Source organism: Akebia trifoliata, chromosome 11 (genome assembly GCF_017979445.1).
Source record: "Akebia trifoliata isolate Shusen 1 chromosome 11, ASM1797944v1, whole genome shotgun sequence".
In the NCBI taxonomy this organism is placed as follows: domain Eukaryota; kingdom Viridiplantae; phylum Streptophyta; class Magnoliopsida; order Ranunculales; family Lardizabalaceae; genus Akebia; species Akebia trifoliata.
Genome location: NC_141385.1, coordinates 39,870,655 through 39,893,535, shown reverse-complemented (window position 1 = coordinate 39,893,535; position 22,881 = coordinate 39,870,655). Strand labels below are relative to the sequence as shown.

The 22,881-nt window shown below is 34.5% G+C and overlaps 2 protein-coding genes across 5 annotated transcripts; one reads left to right on the top strand and one right to left on the bottom strand.

Annotated features, from left to right (window-relative positions):
- The first annotated feature begins 5,167 nt into the window (after positions 1–5,167).
- Positions 5,168–11,125, top strand: LOC147391612 (syntaxin-22-like). 2 transcript variants are annotated; one of them, XM_086458619.1, is made up of 7 exons: positions 5,168–5,605; positions 8,306–8,399; positions 8,648–8,787; positions 9,035–9,109; positions 10,079–10,236; positions 10,376–10,429; positions 10,706–11,125. In XM_086458619.1, exons 1-7 carry the CDS (start codon positions 5,418–5,420, stop codon positions 10,789–10,791), a joined length of 795 nt encoding a protein of 264 aa, XP_086314745.1. In that variant the 5' UTR covers positions 5,168–5,417; the 3' UTR covers positions 10,792–11,125. The 2 variants fall into 2 exon arrangements, with proteins under 2 accessions (XP_086314745.1, XP_086314744.1); XM_086458618.1 differs by having other exon boundaries at positions 5,174–5,605; positions 10,329–10,429.
- Positions 11,126–13,346: 2,221 nt separating this feature from the next.
- Positions 13,347–21,980, bottom strand: LOC147391611 (phosphatidylinositol-glycan biosynthesis class X-like protein). Of its 3 annotated transcripts, XM_086458753.1 has the most exons (6): positions 21,798–21,980; positions 21,112–21,147; positions 18,938–19,022; positions 17,984–18,380; positions 17,413–17,576; positions 13,347–13,679 (listed from the first exon to the last, which is right to left on the bottom strand). In XM_086458753.1, exons 2-6 carry the CDS (start codon positions 21,117–21,119, stop codon positions 13,407–13,409), a joined length of 927 nt encoding a protein of 308 aa, XP_086314879.1. In that variant the 5' UTR covers positions 21,120–21,147; positions 21,798–21,980; the 3' UTR covers positions 13,347–13,406. The 3 variants fall into 3 exon arrangements, with proteins under 3 accessions (XP_086314879.1, XP_086314880.1, XP_086314881.1); XM_086458754.1 differs by lacking the exon at positions 21,112–21,147 and having other exon boundaries at positions 21,798–21,978; XM_086458755.1 differs by lacking the exons at positions 21,112–21,147; positions 21,798–21,980 and adding an exon at positions 20,071–21,085.
- Between the last annotated feature and the right edge of the window lie 901 nt (positions 21,981–22,881).

Below are 22,881 nucleotides of genomic sequence, written 5' to 3'. Positions count from 1 at the left end.
ACACAATCGTCCTAAAGGCACCATGCATATGGTTTTAAAACTCGTCTGCTGCCGTCCGAGTTAACTCGGTATCAGAACTGAACGAGACCAACTTACAAGTCACTTTTTTGATCGAGATTTAATACCTCAAGTTTAATTTTTTTATTTTTTGAACGAAATGTCTCAAACATATTGGAAAACTCTTCTGAGATGACTCGATATCGGACTTGAACGAGACAAGATGTGATACCAAGTTTTAAAATCATCTACATGCAATTTACAACTCCAACATAAATATTTATAATTTTAAATTTATTAAGGCCGACCTTACTAACTTAATAAGATTTAAAATCTTACTAAAAGTCGTTGAGTTCATCAAAAAACATGATTCAATACTACAGGGATTTAGAGGATGAAATTCTATGAACTTTGAGAAAAAAAAATATCAAAACAAACTTAGTTTTCACCGTTGAATTTTAATTTAAAGTTTAGAAGTTTGGTAATAGGGATAATTCGAGGAAATTTAAATTAAAAAGTAAAAAAAAATCTCAGAGATTATATATAAAAAAAATATATATGTTTTGGGGTTTCTTATTAAAATCCATCATCTTCAACTCTTTAAAGGCATTTTCTTCTTATTGATGCTCGAATGTTTGAAAATTTTTTTTTTGAAGAAGGGTAAAAATGTTATAATATTTTACAATTAATTTGTCAATTTATTGATTTAATCAATTAATTCTTAATTCAAATAATTTTAAGAATTTTTAGAAAAATTAAGAGAATTTTGTGACTATGCACTCATATATATATATATATATATATATAGAGTTGCGTTATTACGACCCCCTTTGCGACCCCCTTTGCGACACACCTTTTTGTCTTATATGGGCAAAAATGTTTGGAATGGGCTGATTTTTTGTGAGGATGATCTCTATGGTGAGGGGATCATCCTGGCAAAAAATCAGCCCATTCCAAAACTTCTAGACCGTCCGATTTTTATTGAAAAATTATAGACCGTCCAATTTTTGTAAATCAATTTTGATGGGGTTAGAAGTTTTGGATGTGATGATTTTTTGCCAGGATGATCCCCTCACCATAGAGATCATCCTCACAAAAAATCAGCTCATTCCAAACATTTTTGCCCATATAAGACAAAAAGGTGTGTCGCAAAGGGGGTCGCAAAGGGGGTCGTAATAATGTGACCCATATATATATATATATATATATGGGTCAGGTTCAAGGGCCGTCTGAGAAACCGTCTAAGAAAACTTTCGACGGTAAATAAAATTTTAAAATATGGGTTAGAAATTTTGGATTGAGCTGATTTTTTGTGAGGATGATCTCTATGATGGGAAGATCATCCAAAAAAAAAATCAGCTCAATCTGAAACTTCTAACCCCGTTAAAAGTGATTTAGAATGTGGACCGTCAATTTTTTACCACTTTTTATCACTAATTTGTAAATCACTTTTGATGGATTTACAAGTTTCTGATTGAGCTGATTTTTTGTGAGGATGATCTTCTCATCATAGTGACCATCCTTGCAAAAAATCAGCTCAATCCAAAACCTCTAACCCTTATTTTGAAAAACGAAAGTTTTCTTAGACGGTTTCTCAGATGGCCCTTGAACCGCCCCATATATATATATATATAGAGAGAGAGAGAGAGAGAGAGAGAAAGAGAGACTCAGGGCCGGTAGTCAACGTAAGGAAACCAACACGATTGTCCTATATGACTTAAAAGTTTTGGATTGGGCTAATTTTTTGCGAGGATGATATCTATGGTGAAAATATCATCCTCACAAAAAATCAGCCCAATCTAAAACTTCTTATCCCATAAAAAATGGTTTTGAATTTGTGGACTGTCGATTTTTTATTAAAAGTTTATAAAATCACTTTTGATAGACTTAAAAGTTTCAAATTGGATTAATTTATTTTTTAGAATGATTGTCTCACCATAGAGATCATCCTCACAACAAATCAGCTTAATACAAAAATTTTAAACCATATAAGACAACGTTGACTGCCGAATGCTAATCATACATATATACAAGATAGGTTTTTCGTGCAAGTCAAACTAACCTTAGTTAGTAAGGATGTCACCCTCACAAAGGGTCCTTGGGCTTAAATTGTGGCATCTAAAATCATTATTTGATGCTTTAGGGTTGTAGGGGACAAAATTATATGATTTTTTTTCTTTAAAAAAAAATGTTATTTTTCACTGTAAATTTTAATTTTAAATTTGAGAGTTATGTGGAATTTCGATGGCCATTCATTTTCAAAAACTTGGATCAAGCCCAGAGGAAATTGTTTTAAGATTATTTTTTTTATTTGATTTTTTTCATGAAATCTAGAGAAATGTGGTGTTGGATTGCCAATGTGGTGATCCATTTGAGAAAAAAACCCTTTGTCTCAAAATATTTACAAAGTATGGAACATGTTTCTCTTTTCGTGCTACTCGTGGCAGTTCTGAGGCCGTGCTGCATCAAAATGTTTCTCTCGCGCTGGACACAGAATTCCTCTAGTAGAGTTGGTGCAGTCTATTACATGACTTGTTGTGTGACGTGCTATGTATGTCACACGCGCCATTCAGTTTGATTTCGTTGAAAACTTATTTTTACAAAAATACCCCTTGTTATTAATCTATTTATTGGTATGTCCTTATTTTGTGGTATTTTGTTTTCAAACCGATGATATACGTTTGATCTCAGTCTTCTCCAAGAAACTAAGATAAAAATGACCTAAATACCCTATTCTTCAACTTTTTTTTTTTCTTAAAAATCATCAAGATAATTTTTTGAGAAAAGTATAAGATTATAAGTTTTTGCGTAGAGAAATAAAGGTTTTTTTTACAAGAAAATGAGGACCATGGATCAAATGTTGAATGGGTGAAAAATAATTTTAACTTAAGAGATAAAAGATTTTGGAGATGATGAACTTTTCATTAAAAAAAAAACAAAAACGTATTTAAATAGAGATTTTGGATGAGGGTAGTTAAGTCATTTTATTAATGTTCTTAGGTAGAGTGAGGTCAATGGGTGTGCTAAGGGTTTGCAAACATAGGGGTATCTCAAACATTCATCCAAATGTAGAGGGGTGTAATATTTTTCAAAAATTAATTGTCGCGCAAATTAATTTTGCAAAATAACTTTTAGAAATAATAAATACCTAACTAATCCTAAACATTTCTTTATAAATTTCAAGCAATTATTATTAATGTTATTTTAGGATCATCAATGGATCGGGTCTAGATCGATTAGGCTGACCAGACCTGTAATTGGTCGATAAGCATTATTTTTATTGGATATTAATTTTAGGATCCAAATGTGATTCAATGTCAATAAGTTGGAGTTCAAATCTGATTTTATATACAAAATATAATCCAAACTTCCTGAATTTAAAGAAATTATCTAATAAAAATTATATATTATTCCCACATTTTAATTGGAAAAATTGGATTTTTACCAAACCTGAAATTCTCATTCAAGATCCAAAGTTTCCGAAGCGGATAAGAATTCGGGTTTGATCCGATCCGTTGATGGATTATGTGACGTATCACTTTTTTGCATCCTCTTCCACGTGCGGGAAAGGAAATGTCCGCGTAAAGTAAACAATTATTTATTAAATAAACAAAATATAAAATGAGTTTCACTTTGATACAACACCTGTATCAAAATATTTGATACATTCCTTACATTTTAGAGCAGCTGTTCAATAGTGTTTTTCCTGCATTCTAGCACCAATCAAATTGGTTTTGAGATGGTCCATTCAACGGCTAAAAATCATTAATAAATCCCTAAAAATATCTAAGTGGCATTAAGTGAAGCATACGCAAGAAAGAAGTAAGGATGGAGCCATGATTTTAAAACTTGTTTTGATGTCTCGTCTCGTCCATGAACAAGACTGAGTCATCTTAGACGAGTTTTTCGATACGGTTGAGTTGTCTTGGTCAACAATGAGAAGAATGAACCATGGTTTTAAATATTGTTTGATATGTTTGACTTGTCTATTTGTCTCTTTGGTGGATGATACCGAGACTTATTGGACGAATCATCTTGATCTCGGATGAGATTTAAAATAATGGGAGAGCCAAGAAGAAGTGAGTGGGTAGTTTCCCCCACTCAAATTTTTTTGATTTGATAAAAAACTCCTTTGATACACCCATGTGTTATGACACGCCATCTTTCATCCTTTTTGTCCCCACAACTCTCATCTCGACAATTTTTTATCCCGTAAACCGCTAAATGTAATTTCTATATATATATATAAATTTTGAATATTCTTCACAAAACTAATCATCTTCAACTTTCTCAACCTTTCTATAATCTATAGCTTGCCCTCCACTATAAGAAAATCCTCGCTTCACCCTTGAAAAGAAGTTTTTTTTTTCCACTAAAACCTTAAAAATCTCCTCTCATAGTAAATCACAAGTCACCTCCAAACTTAAAATATACCTACTTTTCCACTTTAGTTGCACCTCTGACACTATTTTTTTTTCTTTTTTTCGTTGAAGAACAAAAATATGATTTCAAATTTCTAATGTCTCTTCTCGTTCATTGAGAAGACCGAGACCAGATAAACCATTTAATTACTTTTATAATTACTTAATAATATATATATATATAATATATATATATATAATATATATATATATATATATATATATGGAAGGTGCTTAATCAAAAAATACAATAATGAATATTTAAATTAAAAAGATAATTATCTTAATTAAAAAAAAAAATTCAGATCGACTCCAATGAATTTCATTAGAGTCCTAATAATGTGACTCGCCAGGTGGCATACTCAAGTGACTCCATTATGTGGACAAATTTGGGAACCATAAATCTATACACCTTGGGATACACGGCTCCCTCGGGATATATTTTTTTAAAATTGGGAAGTGCAATCATGTATTTTGAGGTGTACAGATCTATGATACTCGAACTTGTCATGTCAGGGAGTCATTTGAGTATGCCACTTGGCGAGTCATATTATCACGACTCATTTTATTAACATTGGACCCACCAAAAGATCATCCCCAAAGGTTGTGGACTCAAGGAAAATAATAGTGTTGTGTGGAATTGTCATGAGATATCATCAAGTTGTTGATATCTAAGGTGACAGCAAATTTACATTCTTATATTTTTTCCTGTTTAGAGACGTGTTGGTTGCTTGGTGTTATAAACTATAAAGCCTACGTGTCAATCTCTGCGTTTTTCAATTTTCTCCGTCAACTTTGTTACCTCCACCCCTCAAAATCCCTAATTGGCATCCTTTTGTTCCTCATTTGTTGGCTTTTGTTCATATTTTGCCCTAAATCTTTTCTCACAATCGTGAGATTGTTGTTGGATTCATCTTGATCTCATCGAAATTCGGCTTCTAGAATTTGCAGAAAGATCAAAATTTACATATATTTGTTTCTCTGAATTCTAGGGGAAAGATGAGCTTTCAAGATCTTGAATCTGGTCGATCTTTGCCTTCAAGGCGAGAGTATATCAATGGTAAGCAGGATCCTTCGCAGGCCGTGGCATCTGGCGTGTTTCAGATCAACACAGCCGTGTCAACGTTTCAACGCCTTGTTAATACCCTCGGTACGCCCAAGGATACGCCTCAGCTCCGTGAAAAGCTGTGAGTGTTTCACCTGAATTGTTCAAGATTGAGATTTGATTTGATTCGATTCATCGATGTTACTGGAATCTAGGGTTTTGAAATTTTGTATATGAGGAATCTCAATTTAAATTAAGATGAATTGGTTGCATTCTAAAGCTGATGCGATTGATTAGGAGATGAAATAGAGAAAAAAATTCATATTTTAGTGGTAAATTTGTATTTTTTTGGTAGCTCATATAGGAATAAATTCTTCGATTACCCAGAATTATTGGTTTCAAGTGGTGTCTTATGAACCATTTACTAGTTGTTAATTTTCTATGGTGGTAGATTTCTTCTCATTATTACCAATTGCATTTATTCTGTGATGTTGAAAGCTAACCATAACCCCATGTTTTGTTTATTATAATATAATAAGGAGTTTCGTTGGGTTGCTATATCTTTAAGTTACCTGCTTCATTCTTCCAAGGCAAATCTTTTTTGTCTTTGTTAGAAGTAAGATTGGGCCAAATTTGTGGCACGCAAATTTCTAAATGAAGTGAATGAGATCCTCTTATCTATCATAGTAGATATTAGCATTTGGGTAATTCCTGCTATTAAGAACTTGTGACAAAGGATGGACTGCCGCATAGACCAGATACGACTTTCGCTCATCATGGTTTAGGTTGACAACTAGCATGTTGGTACTTATTTATTGTCTTCTAATTTTTTTCGTGTAGTTTAATTTGTAGTGATGCGATTTTCGATTTCGGAAAATCCTATTACCACTATGTGACTTGGAGTTGCCACCATTCAATGTTTGAAATGGGTGTGAATGGTCACACAGAATTTTTTTCAAAAAAAATGTTTTATGGCATTGTAGTGACTCCTAGATGGATAAAGTGCACGGTCTACCTAGATTCTAAGGAAGGAGATTCGGTTAGAGAGTGGAGAAGGTGTTAAGCACCCCACTCTTCTGGAAACAACCATTTTTCATGGTCAATCAATAGTATCCCATCTTCATGATCTTCTTATTTAGCATGTAACCATTCGTGTGGGATTCACATAATTGATACATGTTTATCACATAAAACTTCTGAAGTGTTCCTGCACTTTATCCACTCTACATTAATTCTATGGGTCACATCCTCATCAATCTTTCTATTTATTTATGGATAGTTGAACCTAAACGACGGAATTGTTTTGTTTGAGGTGTTTGTGCAATCCATCAATTTTAACCCGTGTCTCATTCCTAGGAATATATGCTTACTAAGGTGACAATCATTTCTTGGTTCTACTTATCTTGAAATCCTTAGTTTCTAAGATATCCCTCCATACTTCTAGTTTTGGTTTCACTCTTGCAACAGTTTTATCAACCAATACCACATCATTTGAAAATAACACTCACCTCATAACTAGTGCAAAAAGGTATGGACTTCGAGTTGATCCCTTGTGCAAATCCACTATAACTAGGAATGCTGTCATTTGACCACCAGCTCTATCATAATGTCCCACCATTGGTTATATAACTATAGCTATGTTCTAACATTGGTTACAATTCGATCATAATGTCCCAATAACATCAATATGCTTTTTTGGGGTTCTCTATTCTCCTAAAATCACCAAAGAACATAAAAATGCTATATTATATAAGATACGGCAAAGGTCTCAGATTGAGGTTGTGATAGTGGATATGAACACACTTGAATTATCAAAAGACATTGTATTGACATAATTGAATGGAGTAACAAGTTTCACTCGGCCAACACCTAATTTTTGGGTTAACGCTTTGATGATGATGATGACAACCAATTTCTTATGTTCCTTTTTGTAGTCTTTCTCTTTACACTATCTAGAGGTGAAGGAACAAATCAACAAATGATTGTCTACTATGTTTAGCAAATAATAAAGTTAGGGAATGTGCATGGTAATCAACTTTTGGGAAATATTTGAAAACTCCATAAATGCCCATGTTTTTTTTTCAGATTTGTTTTGACATTGCATAGATTTGGTCATCAGCTGTTTGCACATGATGAGCTATTCACGTTTTTAAATGATGCAATCTTTTAGTGTATTTGGAAAGAGAGAAATGTTTGAACTTTTCAAGGAAAGCGAAATTGATACAAGAGTTGATTATCTTGATTCTTGGCCTTTTATTCTTTTGGTGCAAAGTTTTCAAAGAATTCATAGGAGTGTTTTTTGAGGACTTTTTGGTCCAGTGGGAAATTGTTTGTAGTTTTGAAGTTCCTTAGTGTTTGTCTGTTTGTTTTTTTATTTTAGTTTCTTTTTTTGGGGTGGGTCATCTCGACCTACCCCTCACTGTACCTTTTTATCCTTATCAATAAAAAATGAAGTAGTCCTTACCTGTTTGCAGGCTGATCCAATTAAAAAAATTGTGGCAATTTGACCACATGGTCTTGCACGTAGCGTTTTCAGTTTTAGTAAGCATGGAAGATCTTTTAGTATCATGTTGTGCCTGTATCTAGCATCTGCTTTTCAACTTGTCAATGTTATTCCTTTTAAATACTGTGTTAACTGAAAGATTATTGTGCGATGAATCATTGGTCTTGTGGTAAGCGTGGAAAATCCTTTTAGAATTATGTTGTTCTTGTACCGAACATTTGTTTTTCAACTTATCAATTTTATTCCTTTTAAATACCGTATAGACTGAAAGATTATTGCTTGATGACTCATTGGTCCTGTGCTTTTCTTGTTCTTGTAATTAATTTATTTTTCTGGCAGCCACAAGACACGGTTACACATTGGGCAGTTAGTGAAAGATACTTCAGCCAAGCTTAAACAAGCCAGTGAAACAGATCAACATACTGCAGTTAGTGTAAGTGCAAAAGAAAATTTGCTTTTGTTATGGCACATGCGTTATGATTCAAAGAGGAGATATTCAAGACACCCCTCTCCCACCCCTTTTACAACTTACGACATTTCCTTCTTGTTGTTTATAAAAAAGACTTCTCTCCCCAACTTTCCTTGGGTGGTCCCAATAGGTTTGATTTTAACTGTAGGGTAAACATGTTTTAGCATTCTTCGTATGTGCTTAGACCTTGAATATCTTCCTTCTAACTGCAGGCGAGCAAGAAAATTGCCGATGCTAAGCTTGCAAAAGATTTCCAGACAGTTCTTAAAGAGTTTCAGAAGGCTCAACGTCTTGCAGCTGAAAGGGAAACGGCATACGTCCCTTTTGTCCCCCAAGCAGTTCTTCCTTCTAGGTAACTGTTGTCGGATGGTTTAACTTCTCCATATTTAGGATTCGAAAATTCATTTTTTGCATTATTTTACTATGGTTGTGGCAAGCGACTCAACTATTTCATTATGTTGCACTTATGATAAGTATCTGGCATGATATTTGTGTGTTGTGATCATTTGGCATTGGTAGTATATCTATAAATTCTTCATACTCTGATTTCAGCTTGCATATTTTTCTGAAGTTATTATCCACTTGATTGTCAAAAACAGCTATACTTCAAGTGAGCTAGGCATAGATTCAGATAAGAACCAAGAACAGCGTGCTCTTCTGGTGGAATCTAGAAAGTAAGTTTTGCTTCTTCATTCTTATGTTGATATTCGTTTTACACATGGATTGTTGTTTTTCCAGTTGTTTCTTAGAAAATTTGTAGAATTTGATTATTATTGGTTTTCAAAATAGATGTGACCCTATCACTTGAACCATCTTAATAAAACTTATATTGGCTGTAAAATTTTGGTCAAAGTTTTTATGACACACTTGGTGTTGTTCCAGGTTTCGTTCAACATTGTTTTATAATCTGTCACTAACCTCTGAACCCTGATTATTTTTTGTAGTATTCGTGTTATATGCATATCTGGTTTGCATACTTCTGCAGCGAGTGGAGTGCCACAATCCCATTCATCATTTTTTATTTTTATAAGCCAAAGCCCATAGCACTGGCGACTATGCACTATCTGGTGCATTTGATGATTGTTCAAGGTCGTTTCACGGTACTTCATCGTTGCTGTTGGAAACCCTGAACCTTGATGTAACTCTTATTATTTTTTGTAGTATTCGTGTTATATGCATATCTGGTTTGCATACTTCCGCAGCGAGTGGAGTGCCACAATCCCATTCATCATTTTTTATTTTTATAAGCCAAAGCCCATAGCACTGGCGACTATGCACTATCTGGTGCATTTGATGATTGTTCAAGGTCGTTTCACAGTACTTTTTCGTTGCTGTTGGAAACCCTGAACCTTGATGTAACTCTTATGACATGTATATGTCAATTATTGATAGAGTCACCTTCTGCACACACTATTCATATCAAGATACAGGTCTCAGACAAAGCATAGTACACGCATACCAATTGTTCTATGCCTTTTGTATTGAAGAACAAGTCCATACAAAAATGCAATACCTATCTTTCTGTTCTATGTTTTTTCACTAAAGGAACAAAGTTTACCTTTTGTTGTTTCATTATACATTCTTTGTTGAAGAACAAGAACCGCATAAAAATGCAATACCTTTCTTTCTTATTTTTTCTGCAGACAGGAGGTCCTACTACTGGACAACGAGATCATTTTCAACGAGGCCATCATTGAAGAAAGAGAGCAAGGAATCCAAGAGATCCAGAATCAAATTGGTGAGGTGAATGAGATTTTCAAAGATCTCGCTGTGCTGGTCCATGATCAAGGAACTATAATTGGTAAATCAACTAGTTATTTTCTCTGGGAGGTTTTCTTTTTTATGTATCTTCTCTGTCATATACAATACCAAGCACTGGCTTTTAACTTGCAGATGACATTGACTCCCATATTGAGAACTCACACGTGGCAACTGCGCAGGCCAAATCCCAACTTGTGAAAGCATCCAAGACACAAAAATCAAATTCTTCTTTGGTAAATTATGAATACTCCTGATTATTTTTTTCTTTGAAGAATTATATATATGGCGGTGCCAAGACCAGTTCGGTGTAATGTGGGGCCTTTTGTCATGTGTCCTTGGATAATAACTGTACCCAAGGTTACTGTCCGGGGTTCCAATTCTGCAGCTATGGTGTTGGCACCACTATGTTTATTTTTTCCTATTGGTACACAGTGTGCGTTTTCTTAGATTTAAATCTGAGTTGTCATCTTTCATCTTCTTGTGTTAATCTTAAATTTCTGGTCATGCAGACGTGCTTGCTCTTGGTTATAATTGCGGTCGTCTCGCTCATCTTGATTGTAGTCCTGACAGCTTAATAACAAATTTGTTGTCTTGATCTCATTGGATCAATGGAGCAAGGACAGAAAGTGTGGCGCATTTGACCGTTTGCTAATCCCACTATTAATGGTGTTTTACCAGAATGGGTCCTGGCTTAGTGGATTTGCATCTTTCTGCAAAGTCACATAGTATGTATAGTGTGTTGAGTCTTTGGTTGCAAATGACTTTCAAATGCTTCTATTTGGGGTCTCAAAGGGGTTCGGTTATTCCTATGGCATACTTGTGTAATGATCCTTATAACAAATTTGAATTCTTTTGCTCACTATGTTCAAAATTCTTTGGTCCCCTTGTCATTTATATGAAATTTTTATCTCTGGTTCTGTTAAGGTTCATATTTGTTCTTCCATTATAGTTGGACTACCTGCTGTTAGGTTCGTTGGTATCAGAGTGCTTAGTTAAAAAAATGATCCGATTTAAGTATTTCATTGAGGTCTGATCACATAAGCATGTTTCAACATACCCACACCCTGACACAAGCATGATTACTGTACAACGCATACGGGAGGAATGTGTAGTCAGGCTATGCCAAGAGGGATTTGTGAGGACATTTTTTGATAATTTTCTTACAATGGATGCTTACAGTCAGTCGGCTACAAACAAAGATCCAGAGAAGGGAATGTGGGAAGAAAAGCAAGAGACTCATGGGAATGGTGACAGATTCGATGACACTATAATTTTGGGTGTCGGAGATGTAGTCTGTTCTTTTTCACTCGATATTCTGTCCTTCCACGAGTTCTGACGTTCTCTCTCTACAATGTATATGGTGGTTTTGGTTTGGAGATTTCCGCAAATGTTCAAAATAGATAAATCTAAAAAAAGAAGGTAATTTAACCCCATTATTTTGTTGAGTTAACCATTAAAATATGGTAACTTCCCCATTAATTTATTGGTCTGTCCATTTTAGGATAAGATTTCATTCTTTAATGGATAAATTTTAATTTAGAACTTTTGCTAGGAGCACCCCAATTCATATGTAAATAACCCAATAATTAACACATATCATGGGGTTCTCTTAGTAAAAGTTGGTGTGGCAATAGAAGCTCTCTAATTTAATTGGTCTTGGATGGACGTCTAGATGACCACACCAGTCTTACGATCCTAAATGAATTGTCCATTTAGGATATAATTTATCAATTTACTTGTCAGGGTTTTAGTGTATGATTTTTAAAATTCAATTCTCCTAATCAATTGTTTAGTTCATCTTGGTTGCATTGCATGACAAAAATATGGTATGGGAGGGTTCAACTATATTTTATTTTCAAACTTTTGATTAAAAATTGAGGAAAAAAATAAAATAGCAAAATGGATGATTTCTTACTTCTAATTTTTTTTTTTTTTTTTTTAAATGTGTTTTTTGCTTGACAGTACGAATAAGATGTTAGAAGTTAAAAAATATATGCGATCCATTCCAACCCCAATCTTTACTTGGGACAAGATCTGGGGAAAATATTAATTTTCAAACAAATTTAGCTGTTATAAATATTCCCAACAATAGCGTTTTGTTTACCAAAACGGCCATTTTAAAAATATTTGTCAAAAGAATTATATAGCCATTTAGGTATTTTTACCAAAATTGGTACACTGTATAGACTATGGACCATGTTTTTCTACAAAAGTATGAAAAGGCAGATCTATGCTTATAACAAGGGTTTCGGGTGGGCTAACACCATGGTTCAGTTGGTTTGACAAATTGCAAAGCAACTCTGAGTTTGAGGTCGTGGGTCGAAGTCCAACTTACCCATCAGAGAAATAAAACCCCAAGGGTTTGGAGTTTATTGCAAATTGACAATTTTGGGTATAAAAGTAAATTCCCTAGCTGATAAAAATTAGTTCATTTGTATGAAACTTAAAAGAAAGGGTATAAAGGTAATTTAGTCATCATCCTGTAAAGCAGATATCCATTTTGGGAAAAATAAATAAATACTAAAAGAGGTATATTTCCCTTCTAATAATTATTGCAATAAAACACCCATGATTCTTTTTTTCTTTTTTTATAAATTTATTGAAAAGTAAGAAAATACAAAGAGCAAGAGGTGTCGAGAGGGTCGGCAGTTACAAAGAAAGAAAAGAGAAGCCTAATTGGAACACACGGACTCCCATCTAAAAACAAATTTTTCAAAGAAAACACTTCTAAACTCCTAAAAGATTTTTCCCAAAAAATACAAGAACCCGAGGAAGATTTTCAAAATAATCTCTTATTATGAAGATTCTGCTATTCCTTTCCAACCAAATCCACTAGAACACTGCAAATGGAAGAAATCTCCGAAGGATTTTCTTTCTATTGGAAAGATCCCAAGTTTGGAAGAGAGACAAGCCTGAACTATTAGAGAGCCCAAAAAAAAAAAAAATTGAGAATTCTACTTGGGTTTCTGTTAAACTGTTCCTTCCACAGTAAACCAAATTAGGATTCAAATGCTACCCAGGTACCAAACACAAATGAACGAGTCAGCAATGGGCATAAAATGATGTCAAAATCTTAACACGAATCTTGCAATTCCCTTATAAAATAACTTTTTTTTTTCCCTGGATAGAGACCTACCAGGGAACAACAAATGAGGAAAAAAAATAACCCATGATGAATAATCTATGATTATTTGAAGTACTTCACACTTTTTAAGGATGTCTGTAAAACAGAGTCGTTGCTAGAACAATTAGAATAGCTGACAACAAAGCTGAAATGAAAGTTACAATGGATACAACTCCAGAATGTGCATTGTTCCCAGAAGGTATTCTCCATACAATAGAACTGGTATTAGATTCAGAATCGGCCATCATCATCATCCATAAGCAGCTTTCGTGCCATAAATTTTCTTTTTCAATGCTGCAACACAGGAATAAGTCTGGCATACACATCTCTACTTCTGAATAACCATTTTGATCAAGAGGCTGCAATGGAAAAATGTTCTTTTAAACCAGAAAGAAAGCAATCTTGAAACATGAGTTTATGATTCAGATATAGAAATATAATGTCGCAGTTCAAAAAGATATTGAAACGACATCTAACCCAAAGAGAGATAAAAAAACATCATGTATTTATACATATCAACTTAAGTAAAAGTTCTATATATATACATGTATCAATAATGCACCCATTATTATTACGCATATAGGGTTAGCTCCAATAGTTGATAAAGTAAACAAAAGTCGATTGAGATGTTTTGAGATGTTCCATGAAGGATGATTACAGCCCTAATTAGATCAAATATATTCAAGTTAGATGTCCTAAAAGAGCGATAGGAAAAACCAAAAGAATATGAATGAAGATGGTAAAAGAAGATATGAACTCACTTCCAATAACAGAAGACTTCAGATCCGGACAGAGTAGAATGGCAAAACATGATTTATTTAACCAACCAATCCCAAATCTTTTGGTTAAGGTTTCGTCATTGTCGTTGTATATGGACTCTTATTACAAGAAACAAGGAAGCTAAGAACGGCTTCCAACATACAATTATTTCTAATATACATCCTCTTCTACCAATGAGTTGGTTACTTAATAGGCACTCCCATAAGCATCATTCACACACAATTTGTTGACTTGCACAAAATCCTTTAATTTTATCCACTATTTGCGAGACTGCAGGGTGTCCTTCCACAACAACAGATCCCCGACCTAAAGGCATTATTCAAAACACACTTCATAGTATACAGTACACCATAGTTTCAATTAACAATTGCCAAGCCCTTTAAGAAGAAAAAAGTGGGGAACAAAAATTACCCTTGATTATATATTCACAAACGGTGTTCGTTGCTTATGATTCCTTCAGAACAACGTGCACTTTGTTAATGGTTGCCTTAAGATAACTCACACACACACATACACTCTCTCTCTCTCACACACACACAGATTTTTTATTTCTTTCCCCCTCGGTATCCGGCAATAGGGGAATGCATGGAGAATGTTTTGAGAGGAAGTGAGAGTTGAAGTGACTCCACGTTGAATCAATAGACAGTCCAAAGAAAAAATGAATTTTCAAACAAAGATAATTCGGTTAAGATAAAATTCTAAAAGGGATGGATGATAATGGTAGACCAAACATAATTAAATTAATAATCAATCTAGCAACTCACGTTGGCACCTTCCATACACCAAAAACTCCTTTCATATGCCATGAACTCCACTAACATAAAGTAAAATGGGTAAGTCTTTTGTCCATATCCATCAAATGGAGGGTACCACAAAATTAAAAAAAAAATGATAAACTCCACTAACATAGAATCAACTCCACTAGCATAAAACAAGAATTTTTTAAACAAAATGAGTAATTCTTTTGTTCATATCCATCAAACGGGTGGTTCTACAAAACCAACAGAAGAAAATGATAAACAGATGGGACTAGCCATCCATAAGGGGGAAAGAAAAGATATCTTGAAAAACTCTCATCTCACTCATCTCTTTCAATCTCTCACAGAGACTTCTCTTTCTCTCTCCATTTTACAACCATCATCATCTCCAGACGCTCTTTTCTAGTTTCTTTGTGGAACCCTCCATTTGATACATGTGGACAGAAGACTCACCCATTTTGTTTTAAAAATTTCCTTGTTTTATGTTAGTGGAATTTATTCTATGATAATGGAGTTCATGGCATATGAAAGGAGTTTTTGGTGTATGGAAGGTGCCAACGCGCGTTGCTAGATTGATTATTAATTTAATTATGTTGGGTCTACCATTATCATCTATCCCTTTTAAAATTTTATCTTGACCGAATTATCTTTGTTTAGAAATTCATTTTTTCTTTGGACTACCTGTTGATTCAACGTGGAGTCCACTCTTCCTCATGAAAGAGACTTGGTGAAATATTTAGAGGATGATCCTTGGGGATTTTTATGTTTTGCACTATTCTAAAGATTGGCCCCATGAATTTTATTTTAAAATTTTCTATTTATTTTCATTTGTTGTTTTAAGTTTGTTAATAATTTTATTGGTTGAGACATTTTTGTTTGCAAAGTTCACTAACATAGAATAAACTCTAGTAACACAAACCTTCTGGTATCTATTTTACTTAAGGCCCCATAACTCTTTGATACAATTTCTCGAATCATTGCATTCATTGACTAGAAGCACCCCACCAACAACAGTGTTCCTGGTAAAGCCTTCCACCAGGATGCCCTGAAAATTTATCCTCGAAAATGATTACTCCTTATAGAAGAGCTTTAACTTCTGCCCATGAGCCTCCGGTTCACCTGTACTGGTTTAGAAAACAACAAATATGCGCCACCATTTCCATTGCTAAATACTCCATATTTAGACAGCCTCAAAGAACCAAAGGTGATATCATTATGGAAATTATGCACGACATCAGACGGATTAACAACTCAAGGATAATGCCAATTCAACTACAAAGACTAGAGTGTTTTTTTTTTCTTTTATTTACAGTAGATACATTTTCTTTCTTTCTTTTATTTTTTTATTTTTATGATAGGCATTATTTAGATATTCCCAGACTGGCACCCCAAACAGTGTCCTATCCTGCCCAACTCCCACCCCTAGAATGCCAATAGGACCTGATAACTCAACCCAGCCCAATCAAACCAGTTTTTGCAGGTATCGTTTGTCGTACACATTTCTGTTTGGGTTGGGGTCAGGCCACCAAAAGCCCAATCAGGTTCAGATTAACCCCTGCCCTATTAAGGTCCATGGGCCTAACTCAACCTTACAAACCGGCTTGTAAAGTGAAAGTTGTCGTCACCTCAAATACTGCACAAATCAAGCACCCAGGACTAACACCCTCCCTCCCATGGGACCACCACGTGCAAGGCCTGGGACACACCTCTGCACATCCAGAGATGGAGACCCAGCCTAGCTCTGATACCATATCAAGGTCCATGGGCCTAACTCAACCTTACAAAACCGGCTTGTAAAGTGAGAGTTGCCGTCACCTCAAATACTGCACAAATCGAGCACCCAGGACCAATGTAGGTCTAACAACCTCCCTCAAATGGGACCACCACATGCAAGGTCTAGGAAACACCTTTGCACATCCAGAAACAGAGACCCAGCTCTGATACTATATTAAGGTCCATGGGCTTAACTCAACCTTACAACCTTACAAAACCTACTTGTAAAGTGAGGGTTGCCGTCACCTCAAATATTGCACAAATTGAGCACCCATGACCGATGTGGGACTAACAATCCGCACCCCCGCCCCCCCCGGCCGCTCTCACATGGGACCACCACGTGCAAGGCTTGGGAAACACCTCCGCACATCCAGAAACGGTGACCCAGCTCTGATACCATATTAAGGTCCATGGGCCTGACTCAACCTTACAAAACCGGCTTGTAAAGTGAGAGTTGTCATCACCTCAAATACTGCACAAATCGAGTACCTAGGACTGATGTGGGACTATTCTTCTAACAACCACAACCCTAGTAACTGTCAGATCTGTACGTGTTCTATTTATCCAAACTGTTCCAACAATCAATGCTCCCGATGGATTACAACCTAAAACTTACATTGACCACATGAACCATCCACTAATTTGTTTGATTTCAAGAAATTATTAGCAATAAAAAATATAACACAATTGATATAATTATTAAATTCGTATGAAAAGTTATGGATTTCTGGAACAATCACTCTATTTTCTTTTTCTTGTAAAGCATTCGTTTAAAACTTACCGGATATCGTGCATGTAATGGAAGCTCTATGTTAATATCCAATCCCTTCTGCCTTGATAAAATATTGCTATGAATATCCATATGAACCTCAACGACCGATCTGTTGGAGAGAGCTGAAGGTAACTCCAAATTTGTGTCCCCAAAAACCGCCGCATCATTGAACACTGCAGTAAACCTTTTCAAGCTAAAAACATAGGAGTAAAATACGATACCTGTAGAATTTGCTTGAGGAATATGAGAAAATAGACTCTCATCACCATAGTGACAAAGTCGGGGTCTGAGATTAATTCGGCCAGAAAAAGGTTTGGAAAAAGTCGATAAAGTCAAGAAAACATAGAATAAATTAAAAAATAAAATATTTTTTTAAAGTATAAAAATATAAGAAAATATGTATTTTATATATTAAATGAAAAAATAAGACTTAAAAATGCTAAAAAAAAAAAAATAATCTGTGATTTTTCAAAAACTTCGCATTTTTAAAAAACAAAATCATGATTTAATCGAAACTATTAAAAGCATGATTTAATCAAGATTTTTTCAAAAAATTGTAGATTTTTGTCACTATGCTTACCACCACGTTGAACAAGATGTTGTAACTCAAATGGGTCTGCAAAGACTCCAGAGGGCAGTCTTTCAACAACTACGGCTCGACAAAACTGTTTAGGCAGCTCAGTTATGACCTCTGGCTGGTTATGGAACCTAATGGATGAAAATAAACGACGATGAGAACCTTCACCAATCAGATGTCGATGCAGGACTGATAGTCTGAGTGTAGAGCTTATGTTATGCGGCAGTGCTTTACATGAGTCAATGGGAAGTTCATGAGCCAAAAAACCTCGGAAATCTGGATCAAGCAGCGTATCGTGTTTCTCAAAGTATGATTTCACAAGATATTTCTGAGAGCATGGGAATGAGCTGATGATGTCTGGGTGACCACTGTTATCAACATTCAAAGTACACTTCCCCACCTGACATAGAAATCGGAATAAAAGTAGAAAAAAAAAAAAAAAAGGAGCCATAGTGAGTAGTGACTTCTAACATCATCCAAACAAACAAAACACCAAGCACCAGATAGGAACTTTGGACCTATTAAAGCCAATTTTAATTTTTTTTTCCCTCTCCAATAATTAGCAAAGGGGCACGTGCATGTTTAAGCAAAAGAGTTTGGGTTCCTAAATTCTTATGAAGAACTCTGAACGAATACTTCTCAAAGAAAGTCCACAAAATTCATCTCAATCAATACTACCCATTGAAGCAGAAACATAAAGCAATGAATTTAGAGAAGCAAGGATGGACAAAAAAGACAAAAACAAATAACTAAATTCTATTACAGAAAGTGAGAAAATGTATAAACACCAAAAAATGTGAAAATAACTAAAAACCCAGGGAAATTGCAAGATAATAATTTCTCTGTGTGCCAAACTTCAATAAGAAATCAATGAACACATGCATAGTAATGAGTAACTCAAATTGGGTACTTGAAGAATAAGAAGAAATACAAATGCAAAGAAGTGGTGTGACTCACCGATTTATCTGGAAAATAAAGAACTACAAAAGCAAGCACCACATACACACCGTGTTGAAAATGAAATTGGATTTCCATTGTGTGCCTGAAATAAGAAGAGAACAATACCCATGACTCAAAATTTCCTTACCAAGCTACATTAAACATATTTCTTGAAGTTGAGAGAAAAATTATTACTAACTGCCCAAAGTGAGAAGCAAAAATAATCTGATAAAGATGTTCCTATTACATTAAAAGCATATTTTGTTACAATGTTCTAATTCTGCTTATTACTCTGATTCCAGCTAGTCATACCCAAAGAAGATTTTAAAAATTAGCACTCGGTCCTTAGTGAGGCAATTGACGTAAGGTTCTTGGAATCCACAAATGGGGAAGTCTTCCCCAGCCTTCAGAAAGAACCCGTTGAGAGTCTTTAGATGTAATCTCATTTTTGAAATACACACTAGGCCTAATTGTTTTGCGTCATTCCACTTGCTAAAGTTTCAAATTTAGGCTAAACCACAATAGTTAACCTAGATAACAGAAGAAAGTACATGTAAACACCCTCACCCAATATATTTATACGGTCTAAGAGGAATTTCTTCTCTGATTCTTATTTAGATAATAGGATGCTTTAATTTTGTAATCAGTGGGTGTATTGTGGGCTTTACTTTGTGCAATTTTTTTTCCCTATATTGTAGTCGCTTTTGGTTGGTTATCTCAAGTCTCTACCACCCTTTAGCCATTTATGCATTGCATCTACCTTTTCTCTTAATGACATACATGCTTTTACCTATCTAAAAAAAAATTGCATGTCAATTCTAGTACAATAAACTCCATGAACAGAGTCCATTTCTGGATAACACCACTGTTGCAAAGGCAGAACTCCAAGAAAGGATAAACCCAATAAAAATAACACCCTTTGACTCAATCCTCTAATTTTTCTAAGCTTGTAGATTATATACAAAGATGTGGTTGTTGTATAAATTCAAGATCTCCTTAAGATGTCAATAGCAAAGCTCTTTGTATTAGAAAAAGATATATATTTATAATTTCTAAAATTGAAAACAATATTAATCTTCATTGATACACCCAAGACATCTTATTTACATGAAGTGGGATGTTGGCACGAGGTATGCAACAGCAACACGTACTTGCTTAGTGCATTGAGTTTTCCTCTGCTCGAGGAAGTATGTAAGAGGATCGGTGTTGAACAGAAGTGGGGTTGAAGTAACCAACAACAAATCCCTTAGTATTGGACAATTATCCTATCCTGTAATGTATCTCCAAACGAAAGTATAAAATATCTCCAGCACCATTAAGCTCAAGGATCCATTTCTATAGCAAACCCACCATGGATTAAGAGTTATGAGCTTTTTTCACAAAAATCTGTGAGAATATTTCTTAAAAAGATGTTAATTCAATTCCTAAAATAAGAGGGGGGGAAAAAGGGAAATTCGATATCATATCTCCTATTTTGATTGATAGTAAGAAAAGACTATTCTACCCTTTAAATGTCTTGTATGGTTAATAGGTAAACATACTTATGCAAGTAATTCCTTATAAGGGAAAGACTAATGATAATCTGACACCCTTTTTTTCAGACACCCCCAAATGCTTCCTGACCTGGCAGTTACAGAACCATAAATCTTTTTCTTGTGTATCACGAAGCAAAGGATCTACAGTTCTATGATGGGGGTGTTTGAAAAAAAGAGAGTCAGATTATCATGAATCAAAAGGAAAGAACTTTGTTTTTAAGAAAAGAAAAGGCCATGCACGATGACCTACAAAATAATCATCGGGTATAAAAAAATTCAGTATGTATTATTGTAGATATGTCAATATCCTTTATTTATTAGCAAGATAGCATTATTATACTATTGACAATATCACTTAAATTGGATTAGGCCCCAAGCCAAGTTACTTTTGAAACTCAATTAGGCAATCAATTAGTTTCATGGGTTTAAAAAGCATATGATATAGTCTGAATTTGCATGTTACCCATTATAAGTTCTCAAATACTTTCTCACTCTCCTACAATTTTTTTCAATAGTAAATAGAATTTCTTTGCAATGTTGTTCATCATCATCATCATCGAATCCTAATCCCAAAGATTTCGGGGCGGCTAAATGAATCTTGTTCCACCATTCAATTCTCTCTAGATCAACGTCCCACTCAAATGAAAGTGAACTCACCAAGCCATTCCATCACACTCTCAAAATGCGCTTGTTCTACAAAAGTACCAATACAAATTGTGTTATAAAACAGGGATTTTTACAGTTCTAAGTGGTTAATAGTTTGAAAGTCTTGGGATTTTTACACAATTTGTTTTTCTCTACAACTTATTCAGCGCAGAGTGTAAACTCTCGATCGAAGGGCCATTTTTAAGGATGATAAGGATTCCAATGTGTCCTTAAATTTAATCAATTCAGGATATAACAATTCCTGCATGCACCCCTAAAAATTAAAAAATACTCTTTGTTTAACTTCAAAAAAATCCCCTCAAAAGTCAAAATAGATACAAAAAGGTACTCTCTCTTCTTTCTTTAAAACTTTTAATGTGTCAATTAAGAATTTGAGAGGTTAACAGAGATCTATATAATGGAGAAGAATATTAGCCCATTTGAGAGTATATTTGTGATGAAAGGAACAAGATCCTCTCTTTTTTCCCACTCTTTTTGAGGAGGTGATGATATTATCTATGTTGAGTTTTTTTTTTTTTTTCAAGTACAAGATAGATGACAAAAGTAGTGAAATTAAACATAAAAACTTGCAAAAGAACACCATAACAAGAAAAAGCTCAGATTCTCAAAAAAAAAATAAATAAATAAAGAAACGAGGAGTGAAAGAGAAAGCTTATCAGGCAGAAGCTCATGTTTACCTCTAGGTCGAAAATTAGAAGTCGGGTTCGAAATTTCGTTTCGGCCGAAACGTTTCGGTTTCTCAGTTTACCAAGACGAAACAAGACCTGAAACGGAACATTCAAATGGATTTTTTTGCTTTCGCCTGTTAGGTTTCTTCCTACTTTCTTTCTTTCTCTCTTCTTCTCTTCTTTTTCTTTTTCTTCCTTGTCTGTTTTTGTTCTGAAATTCTTTTTTTTTTTTTTTTGGAAAATGCTGAGATAACACTAGGTTTGACATTGTTTCACACATTTCTGGCGTTGATATGTGTACAGAACCATAGATGCTTTCATCGAGATTCGTCCATCTATGGTTTTGTGTGAAAAAATGTCAATAGTAATGTTACTCCAGCATGACTCTTTTCTTTTTTCTTTCCAACGAAGAGAAGTTGTTCCTTGACCTTGGTCTTACATGAAAGACTACGTGTTTTACAAAAGACTCCCTTTCTCTTGTTAAAAATTTGAGATGCCTCTATGTTTTCAAACTGAGGACATGCCCCTGGACCATGGTCTCTTATGAAATGTGATTTTTTTTTTAATATAAAAAATGTTTCAATTTCGTTTCAATTTTTCAAAAAGTCGACACACCAATTCAAAACGATATTTTAAACTTTTAGAACTGTGAAGGAAGAGAGAGGTGGGGGTTCTAGGGGGGTCTGGAGCTAAGTTACTTGATTCGTGGGTTCATTGGATTCGAATTTAGGTTCGCAATTCGTGGTTCACTACTCAAGAATGAACCTGATTCGTAGAAGTAGACAAAGATTAGGACGCTTGAAAGTTAAAATAATAAATAAGGTAAAAAAGAGAAAGAAAATGACAGATTTTGGAAAGAAAAAAAAAATTAAACTTTTATTTATTTATAATATGAACATGAGGGTATTTGGTCATTTTTCATTAGTCTATTAGTAAAAATCAAGGCCAAAGGCCATGTTATAATTTTTAAATTTTAGGAGGATTTCTCAAATAATATCAACATATGGAGGGGATTTAAAAAAAAATTAAATCGATTTGAATTCACTACTTTTAATGAACTCACAGCAAATCGTATCGTGAACTGGTTCGGTTT

Excerpts from the sequence above, each read along its gene's own strand:
- LOC147391612 (XM_086458618.1), top strand. The coding sequence starts at position 5,418 with ATGAGCTTTCAAGATCTTGAATCTGGTCGATCTTTGCCTTCAAGGCGA. Across the intron at positions 9,110-10,078 it reads CTTCTGGTGGAATCTAGAAA|ACAGGAGGTCCTACTACTGG; the intron begins GTAAGTTTTGCT and ends TTTTTTCTGCAG. Across the intron at positions 10,430-10,705 it reads AAAAATCAAATTCTTCTTTG|ACGTGCTTGCTCTTGGTTAT; the intron begins GTAAATTATGAA and ends CTGGTCATGCAG.
- LOC147391611 (XM_086458753.1), bottom strand. Across the intron at positions 17,577-17,983 it reads ACATCTTGTTCAACGTGGTG|TGTTCAATGATGCGGCGGTT; the intron begins GTAAGCATAGTG and ends GGTTTACTGCAG. Across the intron at positions 13,680-17,412 it reads CATTACATGCACGATATCCG|CCTCTTGATCAAAATGGTTA; the intron begins GTAAGTTTTAAA and ends TTTCCATTGCAG.